This window comes from Zingiber officinale, chromosome 1B (assembly GCF_018446385.1).
Source record: "Zingiber officinale cultivar Zhangliang chromosome 1B, Zo_v1.1, whole genome shotgun sequence".
Classification (NCBI taxonomy): domain Eukaryota; kingdom Viridiplantae; phylum Streptophyta; class Magnoliopsida; order Zingiberales; family Zingiberaceae; genus Zingiber; species Zingiber officinale.
Window position 1 is genome coordinate 114599513 of NC_055986.1, and position 15012 is coordinate 114614524.

At 38.0% G+C, this 15012-nt stretch overlaps 1 protein-coding gene across 1 annotated transcript; it reads left to right on the top strand.

The window, feature by feature from the left end:
• Positions 1-9721: 9721 nt before the first annotated feature.
• LOC121974171 (WRKY transcription factor WRKY51-like) lies at positions 9722-13262 on the top strand. Its single transcript, XM_042525244.1, has 4 exons — positions 9722-10481; positions 10569-10694; positions 10783-10928; positions 13076-13262. Exons 1-3 carry the CDS (start codon positions 9784-9786, stop codon positions 10925-10927), a joined length of 969 nt encoding a protein of 322 aa, XP_042381178.1. The 5' UTR covers positions 9722-9783; the 3' UTR covers position 10928; positions 13076-13262.
• The last annotated feature ends 1750 nt before the right edge of the window (positions 13263-15012 follow it).

A 15012-nucleotide genomic window follows, 5' to 3' on the forward strand; every position in this document is an offset into this window, starting at 1 on the left:
CCTTTAGGTCAAGGTTGACTGGTTTGACGAAGCTTGAGTCTTGGTCATAGTTTCGATGTTTGACAATACATGTAAACACATGGACAATGCAGGTGCAGTTGTTCATATGGGGAGATTCTGATCAGGGACTAATCAGTGTGAATGAAGAAGAGTCAAGTAGGTATACCTGACTGGAAGGAAATCCTGGTGAGTGAAGCCAGGTGAAAGTCCTAGTGAGTGAAGCTAGGCAGATGGAAATCCTGGTGAGTGAAGCCAGGTGAAAGTCCTAGTGAGTGAAGCTAGGCAGATGGAAAATCCTAGTAAGTGAAGCTAGGCAGATGGAAATCCTGGTGAGTGAAGCCAGGTGAAAGTCCTAGTGAGTGAAGCTAGGCAGATGGAAAATCCTAGTGAGTGAAGCTAGGCAGATGGAAATCCTGGTGAGTGAAGCCAGGTGAAAGTCCTAGTGAGTGAAGCTAGGCAGATGGAAATCCTGGTGAGTGAAGCCAGGTGAAAGTCCTAGTGAGTGAAGCTAGGCAGATGGAAATCCTGGTGAGTGAAACCAGGTGAAAGTCCTAGTGAGTGAAGCTAGGCAGATGGAAAACCCTAGTGAGTGAAGCTAGGTGAAAGCCCTGGTGAGTGAAGCCAGGCAAGGGAAAATCCAGATGGATCAAGGATGATCGGATATCTGGTGTTGGGAAGTTCTGGCAGGTCAAGGGAGTGACCAGATGCTAGGCATGATGGACCAACAGGTCAAGGTTGACCGGATGTTGGTTTGAGAGGCTTGGGACTTGGTTTTGGGCAAAAAACCAAGAGCTGGATCGATCAGTGGATCGATCCAGGCCTTTCCTAGCGAACAGAGAGCCTCTGAATCGATCAGTGGATTGATCCAGATGTCCCAATCGATCAGCCGATCGATTGGGACGCTGCTGCTTCGCACGATAAGCGCTGGATCGATCCGTGGATCGATCCAGGCATTTTTCCAGAGCACAGAGGCGCTCTGAATCGATCCGTGAATCGATCCAAAGCCTCCCCGATCGATTGGGAGTTTTCCAATCGATCGGGATCCGACCGTTGCGTCGTATTTGAGCTGCAGGCGGGCGTCTCCTTCAGCACTTCTTCACCGATTCATTTCAGATCTTCACCAGCTCCTCCACAGCTCTTCTCAAAGCTCAGATCGCCAGTTCTTAAAGGATCTTGGAAGTTTTCCAAGTCAAGAGGCGGATCAAAGCAAGAAAAGAAACTAGGGTTAGGATTTTGCACTCATTGTAAGCTTGTAAGCTTGTATTTCTTGTATCTCTTTCCTCTCTTCTTGTATTGAGTCTTGTAGGGCTTCTCCGCCTTTGGTAGTTACCATAAAGGAGAGTTTTATTAGTGAAGGGTGTGTGTGTTGGTGTGGATCCTTGGACTAGTCACCTCTTGTGAGGTGGATACCAAGTAAACCAACCGTGTTAGCGTTGTGTGATTTGTTTCTGTATTTTCCGCTGCCATATCTTTGAAGAAACAAGTAACGCCGAACACCGGGCACGCGACGAGCTATTCCTCCCCCCCCCCCCCCCTCCCCCTCTAGCTACTTTTGGTCCTAACAAGATAGATTTAGCTTAAATTGAATATTATCTTAATCGATTTAAAATCTAGCTTAACTAAAATTTACAATCCAATTTAAAGTTTTAAATCAAGTAATTAGACCCAAATTAATTAAAGCTAAACTTAATTAATAAATCTTACCTAAACTTAAATTAATCCAAGTTTAATTTAAATCCACCTTAATTAATTAAACTTAAACTAATTAAATTTAAATAAATTTTATTAAACTCAAATTAAATTAATTAAAATTAAACTAATTAGTTAAACTTAAACTAATCAATAAACTTAAATCAATTAATTAATCAAATTTAAATCAATTAATTAAACTTAATCTTATTTATTTATTTATTTCAAGCAAATTAATTCAAATCTAACTTTAAATAACCTTAAATTAAACCTAAATTAACTTTAAATTAATTTTAAATTAATTAAACCTAAATTAAATTAAACTAAAAATAAATGAACCTTGAAATAACGTTAAAACCAAACTAATCATTAAAATCCATACCAGGTGCTTATAAGTAATACATGCACCCATTTTCTCCTAAATACATGCGCCTAGAGTTAATTCAGACACCCCGAACAATCATATAAATCCGTCCATATTTTCTGTAAAACCACCCACAATTTTGAGATAAGGGTATCCAGATTTATTCCAAGCGCCTCGAAACGTTTCGTATTTAGGCTCTTGGAATTGTCTCTAGACTCTTATATTTCGTCTATATAAGACACTTGGAGTTTTAGCTCCAAGTGCCCGAAACCGAATACACAAATGGATTTATCCTTATTCTCAAGCCTACTCCACGTCCGATCAATCGAGGTCCTTAATCAAAACAAAAAAAATACCTTAGTAATACTTAACTCAAACTTATTCAAAATTTAAATATTTTTTACAATAAATCCTCCAATTGTTATTAATAATAAGGTTAAAAGAAAGAATCGTGATGCTGACCCCTCTTATACTTCTAGTATTAATATTTCCTATAGAGGAACTTAAGAATAAGTTCTTATCCATATCATATATGCTCCTTCATTCTAGGTACATCTGTAGATTTTTTTTTATGAGATCATGCATTCTATTTGTTGAGGTAATTGACTATTATATGTTGGTGTAATATCTCTTAGGTCAAGGTTGATTGGTTTGACCAAGCTTGAGTCTTGGTCATAGTTTCGATGCTTGACAATACATGTAGACACATGGACAATGCAGGTGCAGTTGTTCATATGGGGAGATTCTGATCAGGAACTGATCAGTGTGAATGAAGAAGAGTCAAGTAGGTATACTTGACTGGAAGGAAACCCTGGTGAGTGAAGCCAGGTGAAAGTCCTAGTGAGTGAAGCTAGGCAGTATGGAAACCCTGGTGAGTGAAGCCAGGTGAAAGTCCTAGTGAGTGAAGCTAGGCAGATTGAAAACCCTAGTGAGTGAAGCTAGGTAAAAGTCCAAGTAGGTCAAGAGAGTGACCGGATACTTGGCATGAAAGAAAAGTCCAAGTAGGTCAAGAGAGTGACCGGATACTTGACATGAAAGAAAAGTCCAAGTGGGTCAATCAAGGGAGTGACTAGATGCTAGGCATGACGTACCAACAGGTTAAGGTTGACCGGATGTTGGTTTGGGAGGTTTGGGACTTGGTTTTGGGCAAAAATCAAGTGCTGGATCGATCAGTGGATCGATCCAGACCTTTCCCAGCGAACAGAAAGCTTCTGGATCGATCAGTGGATCGATCCAGAGGTCTCAATCGATCAATGGATTGATTGGGACGCTGCTGCTTCGCGCGATAAGCGCTGGATCGATCCGTGAATCGATCCAGGCGTTTTTCCATAGCACAGAGGCGCTCTGGATCGATCCGTGGATCGATCCAAAGCCTCCCCGATCGATTGGGAACATTCGAATCGATTGGGATCCGACCGTTGCGTCATGTTTATAGCCACAGGCGAGCGTTGTCTTCGACATCTCTTCACCTATTCACTCCAGATACTCTCCAGCACATCCATAGCTCTCTCCAAGCTCCAGATCGCCAGTTCTTGAAGATTCTTGGAGGCTTTTCAAGTCAAGAGGCGGATCTATTGCAAGAGGAAGAAGTTAGGGTTAGGGTTTTTATTGCACATCTTGTAAGCTTTTGCTTATCTTGTATTTCCCTTTCTTCTTCTTGTATTGAGAGTGTTGTAGGGCTTCTCCGCCTTTGGTAGTTACCATAAAGAAGTGTTATTCATAGTGGAGGGTGTGTGCATTGGTGTGGATCCTTGGATTAGTCACCTCTTGTGAGGTGGATACCAAATAAACCAACCGTGTTAGCGTTGTGTGAGTGTTTCTTTGTATTTCCGCTGCACATCTTTGAAGGAACAAGCAACGCCGACCACCGAGCGAAAGAGACGAGCTATTCACCCCCCCTCCCTCTAGCTACTTTTGGTCCTAACATTATAGACTACAAAACCTAGTTTATTGTTCTAGTCCGGTTAACACAAGTTTGTGTACTAAATTATACAATAATTTGGTTAAAGTCCATGACCTTATCTACACCACTAGGATAGCTAGTAGAAATTTTACACTGTCCCCTATCATCATTATAAAGCATTTACACGCGCCTTTCTATGTTACCCTCCTAGGGGTCTATCATTTGGTGATCCCTACTCTCACATTACGTTAGATATGATATACTCATATTTTTTTATGGGATAGAGGGTATCCACAGTGACTCAGTTCCTATCCATTACACTTAGGATTCAGGACTATGTTCTATATAGAGTTCTAGTCCTATATATTTTGCCCTTGACCATCAAAGATATTACCATGATGCGACTATTCCATTCCTTTTTGTTCCATATCATTATCTACTCAACCAGTATTATCACTAGTAGAAGGGTTCACATGTCTTAATGCTACATTCTAACCTCACTTATAGCATCATTAGATTTTGATGTCACCTCAGGTGAAGTCAAAAACTTAAATGAGTTTAACATAGTAGGTGCTAAAAATCTATAATTAGCTAGTATTCATATAGATGATGATAGAGTCATGTGATGGAGGAGAGAGGATTAGCATAGCCTAATCTAGAGGATTAGCCTTAACCTACCCTAGATCCAGCCTCAGTAAAAAAGGAGGACTTGCTGATATTCTTACTAATTTTCTTCAACTACCTCCACCTTTAGCTCCTCATATTTTGAAAGACAGAGTCATTATACTTGAGGAGTCCTCCATCATACTTGAGGAGGTTGTGACTGATCTTAGATAGAAGATATACAATTTTTGAGAGGAGGAGCCGACTCGATACCTCTAATTGATATCTTCACAGTAGATCATCATATTTTAAATCTAGATATTGATATGTATTTTTGACTACACCGATTTAACTATCTTTGACTTAATTTTGACTTTGACTTATGCTTTGCTCTGATAGTCGACTCATACTTTTCTAATATTTTTTTAGAATATGACCTATAAACTATTTTTAAAAAAATTCAAATTGTTTTCAAAATTTATGTGTTTTTTTTTGTAAAATTCGAATTTTTTTTACTGATATTTTTACTATCATACTGACTAAAAAATAAAATTTTCATTTTCTTTGCATTTTTCCAAAATATAAAAACACGGTCACCACATTTTTGTTTAATTTGACTAACACATAAAAATTACTAACTTCTGATAGTCGCTAGTAGCTAATTTTTTTTAAAAAAAATAGATAAATATTTTTTTTTTCCTGGACTCTAAAGAAATCGTTCTTTAATTGCTTGATTGGATTATAAAGAAATCTTACTTAACAATTTTTTTTACTTAAGTATTTTTTTTCATAATAAATTGTTGCTTAATCTTATAATATTCATCTTGAAAGATCTAGCCAGTTTGATATATATATATTTTTAAAAATGACCTTAGATAACGTCAAAAACAAAAAATTATATGTTAAAGTATTTTTAAAAATCGTAAAAACGCTTAGTATTTTCTAAAATTTCTTTAGGAAAATTGAATAAATTTTTTCATAAATCTGAGTGACTTGCAAATGTTTTAAAATTAGTGTTTTAAACCTTGTATATATTAAATGTTTTGAAAAATAACTGTCTGATTTTAATTTTTTTTTAAATACCGACTTAATATTTTCTTGCTAATAAACTTTTTTGATATATGAGAAAGAGGCAAGAAAGGTTAAAGTAAATATATTTTTAAAGACAAAGTATGTAAATTTTTAAAATAAAATTTTAAAATATGTTTTCTCTCTCGAGCATCTTTTAAAAACTCCTTACTTCAAAAATTCAAAAGTATTTAAGACTTTGAAGACTTAAACATCTTTGATTTTTTTTTAATATATCTTTAAAATACTATATTTTACTTAATTTTAAACTAGATTATCATAAATCAAAAAGAAAAAAATTATTGTTACCGTAAGCATTAGCTAATCAAATCTATATTTTGATATTAACAAATATTCAAAGTTAAGAGTTATTGTGATCTAACAAGGTTAACTAAATATATAAGAAAGTCCTAGTTGAGATTAAACAAAAAAAGTCTTGATAAAATGGACTGGATATGGAAGTCATGGTCGAGTGGTCTAGGTAGAAGTTTTGACATATCGAGGATATCAGACAGAAGTTCTAGGGGTCGAAGACACTAGGGAGGAAGCCCGGAGGTCGCGAACATCAGGTAGAAGTTTATACGAGTCGAGGATCGGACGTCTAGCGATAAGTCTCAGGGGGGGTCAAGATCGGATGCTAAACTAAAGTCCAAACAAGTCTGGACAACTGATGTTTGGAAAAAAAAAAAAGGTAAACTCTCCTAAGAGAAATAGATGAGGACGCATTCTCGGTTGAGGGAACAGTAGACATCGGTCCGATATGAGATTTCAACAAAATCTAAAAATCAAGACCAGACAGTCTAAAGACCGTTAATTCATTATATTTCCATATTATTATGTTTTCTTTACTAACTCTATGATGCAGAAGTCAAAAAGTCTGGAAATGCTATGATGCAGAAGTCAAAAACTCTGGAAATGTTGATTCAGGCGCTTGGAAGAGATCTAGATACCCTGATCACCTCAACTCGTCGCAGGATGAGATGACAGCCTTTGATTGGTCAACATACGTCCGCACCCAGATGCTTGAAAGGGATCTAGATGCCCGGAACAGGATAAACTCGACTAGGATAGAACTTCGATGAGGTACTCCCACATTAACTGTCCAAATGCTTAGAAGTGGATAAGTTGACAACCAAGGTGAATAAGATAGACCTTGGTGGAGACGTTTGGAAGGAATCTAGTGGCCAGAAAAGGACTATAAAAGAAGAGTTCAACAATCACCTCATATACATCATTTTTCATGACTTTCGTACTCACATGCTACTCCAAAAATCACTCCACAACACTGAAATACTACTCCGATGACACCAAAAATCTTACTCTTTCTTATTGGTATAATTGCTTTTTATATTCATTTGTTTATTATTGTATAATAGCCGAGTTCCCAACTTAAACACTCAACGACTCGGGGCTTAGACTAGCTGCACGGATTGTGAACCAAATACACAATGTGAGTTAGCATTGTTTATATTACTCATAATTCTACTACTTTAACTCATATTTTCTAAAAAAACAAAAAAAAAAAACATCGAGCTATTCATCCTCCCTTAACATTTTCTTTCCATCCTACACATCTGCGCTCTATTCATCCTCCCTAAACATTTTCTTTCCATCCTACACATCCGTGCTTTGTATTCAAGTAGATGCAGGCCTCATCAACGACAAGCCACCCATTCACATCTCCCCTGCTCGGTGGGCAAGTTGGTTGGTTGGTTGCTAGGACTCGATGATACCTCTTGAAAACAAACCATTTGTAGAAGTGACTTTTACAGCTGCAGGAATTCCATATGCATTTTTGAACTGCTCCATGCAATTTGAATGGCTTCGATCAGTATCACAAATGAATGAACTGACACCCCTTTCTCATTCAACGAGCAATGAAGTAGCACACCGTTGTGAGGGAAGTTCAAGCAGATCGAGCATGTTATATCATCCAAATCCAAATCCTCTTTAACATTCCCAAAGTCCATAAGGTAACGATGCGGCTTGAATGCTTTTTCGTCTATTAGTAATGGGAAACCACATCACAATTTGTTAAAATTGTCAACAATCCACTCAGAGTATCTGGTGATCATTAAACAAAAATAAATAAGTCTCAAGAAAAAAAAAGGAATTTAAAGAGGATTGTATTAATTGGAATTTATTGTTGAAAAAAAAAAGAAAAAAAAGGAAACAATAGAAACCAAAACAAAATTCACAAATATAACAATCATAAGAGTTATGACATAAGGGCAGCAAAGATAATTACTATAGGAAACATCAAAACTAATTTTGATCAACCTAAACTACAGGGACACTCAGAATAGGCTCTGCTTTTATGCACATAAAAAAAATATCAAACCCAATTCTATGGTTTAACTTTAAGAATTGGTATCTCAATTGACCCGCACGAATAGATTCAACATACAAAGATACAATTGGTTTCTCAAGATCATCCGAACATATGTGCTTTATTTAGATATGCAATTGATACTTTCTTAAGTATACATGCTAAAATCAAACCAAATGTATCACCATAATTTAGCATCCAGATCTCTTCAAAAGACAATGCGAAACTCACAGAAATATGCGAACGAATAAAATGCTTCCATGAGTTCAAAACTCCACCTAATTTTAGCTTGCTAAATGATGGGGACTGCAATGGGTTGTTTTCACTACTGTCTTGTCGAACATTCAGTTGCAAAAGCTTTAATGACAGTCTTGAAAAAGAATGCAATGGATCAATCAGTGTACTGGAAGTTCTTTGAATAGGATTACATGGCCTTTGCATCTAAAAATAACAAACTTCAAGAGATTATCTATAATTATTGCAACACTTAAATGGCTGGAGGCTTTCTCAAATTATGTTTTGTTTGACTATCAAAAAGGGAGAGAGCTTGCTAGTTGCTACTACTAGTTCTAGATTTGCACTATAAGATCTTACAGTGTTTCATTGCGAGCATATGTTCAAGTGCATTAGGTGAACCAAAATCATAAAGAGCTAACCTTCAGTGGTCATGGTACTTTCTTGTAATCTATTTAATCAATTGAAGACGTCTCAATTATGAGAATATTAACAGACTAATACATTGCAAGATTGATTTCAGCGGTGATTCTACAAACATATTAACTTCTGAGTAAATGTACATCGTTTTGTTTAATTCTTCCAGTTGTGAGATGAATTGATTTGTAATTATAGAAGAAAAGATAAATTCATTAACTTTAGAATCTGACTACAATAAGTAAGTAGAAGAATGCCAATGCACTATTCTGCTAGCAACAAAAAGAAATCCAGTTATCATCCAGAAGAAATTTTTAGAAAGTAAAGAAACAAAACGTCTGCAAGTCTTTTGAGCGCAATGCATGCCTTCATCGACCGAATTGGATCATTCTGAACTCTAGAAACAAATGTAAGACAAATGAATAATCTGAAACCAGACGGTTTAACAAGTTCGAAATCGAAATTTCACGGTGAACAACTATCAAATGGGAACCAGCTCAAGCGATTGTGCGACCGATTCGCCAATCGCAGAATTAAAAAAAAAAAAACACAAGGAAAAACACTTACTTTCTCATAAATTGGGGAAGGCGAAGAGGCGGAGCGAAGTCGAGGGGGAGCAACGAAACCCTAACTCCAATTCCATTTGGCCGGCCGAGAAGCAGCAAGCGAGAGAGTCGCACAAGAAAACCAATCGCCATTACTTTTTTCTTATCGACATTCGCAATCGCAATCAACTCGACGAAATCGCGAGGCCGATCGATCGATCGAAGTCTTCGAGCGCGAGTGAAAATTTTCTCAGCAGTTGACCCATTTGCCGTGAAAAACGATGGTTGACCCTAAGACAGCTGACTTGCACGTGCCAATTGCAGTACGTTGAATGATGTGTATATACAACCATTTCATCTTATAATTAGGTAAGCAAAACCAAAAAAATTAGGTAAGCAAAATAGTGGAGTTATTTGGAAAACGTCATTAATTGTTTTTCTGGGCAATCTCAGCCGTCGGATTGAAACTAACCAGCTTTAACACGAACCGTTAAGGGCCCTCTTCTTTTGCCTAGGCCCTAGGCCTATAAAATGCCCGCCCCTTCAGGTCTCATCGCCTGGCTAGTTCCTTCTCCGCCGCTTCCTTCTCGACTGCTCTTGCTTGCTAGTTGCTCGGCTCAGATCTGCGGCGATGGCCGTCGATCTGATGAGTTACGCCGAAATAGAGGAGAAGATGGCCATCCAGGAAGCTGGCGCCGCTGGACTCCGCTCCATGGAGCACCTCATCCTCCGCCTCTCCGATCACCGATCCCAGCAACAGCTAGATTGCCGCGATATCGCTGACGTCACCGTGTCCAAGTTCAAGAAGTTCATCTCCATCCTCAACCGTACCGGCCACGCCCGATTTCGTCGCGGCCCTACTGCATCGCCCCCGCCGCCGGCGGTGCCGGAGCCGGTTACCGCTGTGGCGAAAACCTTGACCCTCGCCCCCGTCCCGCTCCGGATCAAGCCTCCCGGGCATCCCCTTCCGCCTGCGGCGGTGCCTGCCCTGGCCCAGGCCCGGACCCTCGACTTCACTAAGCCGATTCCCGCCTCCGCAAGCGAGACGTCGCCGCCCAGCCGATTTAACAGGGAGTATTTCAGCATCTCTACGCCGATCTCCCCCGCGACATCTTCGTTCGTGTCTTCCGTCACTGGCGACGGCAGTCTGTCGAACAGCCGGTTCGGTGCCGCCTCATCCCTCCTCCCCCCGCCTGTTTCAGCCGGCAAGCTTCCGATCGTCTCCGCTGCGGTCGATCGACGGTGCCACGAGCACGCTCACGCGCACTCAGAGCACGTCGTCGGCAAGTGTGCCGTCCCCGGCGTGCGTTGCCACTGCTCCAAGAGAAGGTAACTGGAACTTAACCAAAAAAACTTCAAGATCGCAATATGACAAACAACCTTGACCCGATGCAACCCCAATCTGATTTTAATTAGGAAATCTCGTGTCAAGCGGACGATCCGCGTCCCGGCGGTGAGCTCGAAATCTTCCGACATTCCCGCCGACGAGTACTCGTGGCGAAAGTACGGGCAGAAGCCGATCAAGGGCTCCCCTTATCCCAGGTAAGCGTCGCCGTTTCCTCATTCTCCTCCGCCACCGAATCTCTGACGAACGGCCTTGGAATCGATCTAACATTCTCCTCTCTCGCAGGGGCTACTATAAGTGCAGCACCCTCCGCGGTTGCCCCGCCAGGAAGCACGTGGAGCGAGCACTCGACGACCCTTTGATGCTGATCGTGACCTACGAGGGGGAGCACCGCCATACCTCGAGCGCCGCCGCCGACTCCGTCATTTGAGGTCCTCCCCTTCTCCCGCAGTTTTCAATCTTCCCCGTTCACTTCTCCTGACTTTTTTTTTTCCCCTTTCCACGAAAATTACCCCAAAACAAAAAAGAAATTAATAAGAAAAAACAGAATAAAAAATTCAATAGCGAGGAAAGAAAAGGTCAAAAAAAACATTTGTCCAAAACTTTATTTTAACTTGGCATTTTCCTCGTAATCTACCATACACATCGTTAATTATCTTCTGAATAGACAGTAACATTGTTAACGATTGTTAATTATTATAAAAAGAGGAGAAGTTAGAGGGGTAGAAATTATGGGCACTAGAGTTAGAGCAATAAGTTGGGTTGGAGATTCGTTTGAAATCCGGGTAGGTAAATTGGAGTCAAAACGAGAGGGCCCTGCTTTCCCCGTTGACTGACAGTAGATGACAAAGCGACACGTGGGTGTTATTAATAATGGTTCCTATTTGGTGAAGTGGGTGGTTTTCACTCTATGAGTTAATTCAATGAGGACTAAATGGTGTGCGTAGTTGAGTCAAATTACTTTAGTTGGGGCACTATAAATAGTGGAGGATGACATGGTCTTTAATTTTAAGAGTAAATCTTGCTGGCGTCAACTAGAAATCTTTATCTCCCAATTAAAATACATGTATGGACATGTATATAATTAATGTGGTCATATGAAATTACTAAAATATCCATGTATCTGCATGCATGTATATATTCTAGCTGGTCAGATTCTGATCATTTAGCAATATCCTAATTTTAATATGCTTGACTTCTTCTTTATTATTATTATTATTATTTTTAATAATTTTGGTATTAGGGCTTCCCTCAATTAATTTTAAAATATAATTTATTTAAAATTGTTCTCTGTGATTCAAACTCTAGTCACCCTTTGAATTTGAGTAGCACGGTAATTTCCAAAAGTCTTGGTTAATTTATTAATATTCTAGAAACGCCACTTGCACTCAGTTTGATTCGATACCAAATGCCCAACCACTATCATGGGGGGAAAATGGCCAGTAGAAGAATCTTTAGCCTTTGTTTTTTTTTTATTTCACTAAATATTCCAAAAGATCAATACAAATCCAATTTGGCTTTGAATATTTTTGACTTGTGCATAGCAAACCTAGACAACCTTTTGGATTGTTGTCCAAGTTGGTCTTTGTTTATTAAATTAGATGCCTCAATAGTCAACCTTTTGTCTCGAAACTACTACACTACGTCTAGTGGGTGGAGGTTGGCATCAGTGCCCGAGAGCAATAATGAACTAATTTTATTGGACGATGCTCGTGGATGAAAGCCAACGCCCACTTCACTAGCTTTTTGAGTGGTTGGAGCAATATGTTCTTATGGTTCTGATGCTCTTTTTACTTCATAACTCAACCTAAAAAGGTTATTCAGTGCTATCCAGTAGCAAAATGTCAATCCAGTTGAATTGGCATCTATTGCCATCAACTAATGCAGGGACCACTCGCTTCCTGACAAGGCAAACCAAACCAAACCAAACCACGAAACGCTTGTGTAACACACTGGGCAAGGTCTGGTTTGACAAACGCCGCCCTATCAATGGCGATTTGGGACCACTTCCAATTAGCCTTTCATTGGATTCTGGACGACTCCATCACATGTCGGTGCTGTCCTTTCTTCGTCTAAATTAATTTCAGTCAACTCGGGTAGGTTTGACCTAGGGCCACAGATATCAATGTGGTGATGCATGACTCATGAGGGAATAATGCAATTGATAAAAGTTAATTGTCCATAAATTGCAACCTTACAATTTCTTTATTTATATTTTTTAAAAATATTCATTTCGCTCAGTGAAATTTACCTCTAAAGCTTCAAAGACAGCAAATCAGATAAGTTTGTAAGTTAAAATAGATGGAATGAATAAAGTAGACTAGGCTAGCTGAGTAACCACTACAAAGCAGCCTGCTGCACTTTGCGATTAAACATAGAGATAGAAATTTTTTATATATAATTCAAATGAAAAAGAGATTATAATAATCTTTAAATGATAGAAATAAGATCTTTTTTATATATAAATTATTTTCTAACAAACAGATAGACTCGATAACCAAGTTATTTTGAATGCTTATATCCTTCATTGATTGATGTAAATAATGATGAAATTTACACGCGTCATATAATCTAACAGGTTGGTAGGAACAAAAACTACACCGAGGGGTTTACTTTGCGGGCAGTTGCTTCGCATACCAATGCGATCGTAGTTGAGATGCCCGCTTTCAAGATGCCCGTTTTCATTGTTTATATTTGCCTATTTGGTTGTATTAATATGAATAATTTATTCTAGTAGTTTTATTTTGTCAATTTTTTTTGATGCACCTGCCTGAATTGGGTCGTGTAACTTGCCAATTTAGATGGTTAGTTCGCCTAGTCCAGCTCCAGGAATAGTCGTTTGGCTTCCTCGGTTGTTACTATGGCTTCTGTTGCCTGCCAAATCAACTGACCAACTTGATCTATTTTGTTTGCCTCTTATTTAGTTAGTATGATTAGATAAATTAGCTGGTTTATTAAACTTACCATTAAATACCTTAACACAATCAACCTATGTAATAATAATGCACAAATTTCAAACAATGAACATCGTACAAAAATTTCAAGAGAAACTAATTATCACTCTACCAGTTGATTCAATTTTCTTGCTAGAGTAAAAGATGATAATGTTAATCTCAGGTGATCTAGTATCGTCATCCCTTGTCCTAGCACAACGGTTTTTTGCATGAGGTAGGTAAAACGTTGTTTTTTGCATGAGGTAGGTAAAATGCTTAACGAGGAATTTTATATCAGTTGGAAATTGATCCTAAAAGCTATTAGAGTAATCATCCGTGATTGGAGCTTTTATGTAAATTATATGAATATATGATATGTGGATTACAGTTTCATCCAACAAAACACAATCAACATTCGATCTCTACCTCAGTTTCTCTGAGTGGTTCACAGTATGTGTGAAGGATGACTGTATTTCTTTTTTCTTTTATTTTCTAATTGAAAAAAAAATCATTCTAAGTATTAACATATAAGATGATACATAGTAAGAACAATAAAGTGCTGTGTTTCTCTATCTATTGACCCATATTAAGCAGCATGTCAAGCCCTTTCTCGCCAAACCTTGAAAATTCTTCAGGTATGGGAATGTTCAGCTCTGAACGAACCAGCTGCTCAATATTTCTTGTGACGCTCCCTAGTGGCGTATTGTTCACTGTGAAGGCTCTCGAAAAATTATTTTCGATGCCACAAAACCCGGGGACCCACCCATTCCAGAGTGCCCAAAACTAGTCGAACTACTTACTACTCGGGCTGTTGAAATTCCTAAAACCTAGTGCAAACTTACCATTCGAGACGACTAAGCTCGAGTAATTGCCCAGCCTGAAGAACTCTAAGGGTGTAATTGAGTCGACTCGAGTTAAACTCTTGAATGTTTGAATTTGACTCGTTTATAATCAAGTCGAGCTTGAGCTTTATTTAACGAATATATTTATAATTCACGAATTTATTTGAACTTTTATAGAGCCTAAATGAACTTAACAAATATAAATTATAAATTTAAATATTCATTAAAAATTATTTAGAAAAAATTATAATATTCTTATTAAAATTTATAATTTTATTCTAATAAATAAATTTAATATATTTGTCTATATTTTTCATAATTAGAGTATAAAATCTATAAATTCAATATCAAAATTATTAGGGTGCGCTTCGTTTACACGTTTTCTATTTTTATTTTTTGGAAAACGTGTTTTTTTTGAAAAATGATATTTGATTTATATTTTTCATGTCTCTTTTCTAAACAATAGATAGTATTTTTTGAAAAAATAGAGAATGTTTAAAAGTTATGTTCTATTTTTTAAAACCCACATGTTTTTCAGAAAATAAAAATGAAAAACGTGCAAATCATACGTACTCTTATTTTTTTCATTTAAAAATTAATTTATGAGTTTACTAACTGATATGGATATGAAAGGAAATTATGTGGGGGAGGAGGGGTAATTTTGTCATTGCATTATTTAGAGATTTATTAGGGGAAGAAAGCACTGTGCAAAAAGGGGGGGACTTGGTGTTGGGTTGGTT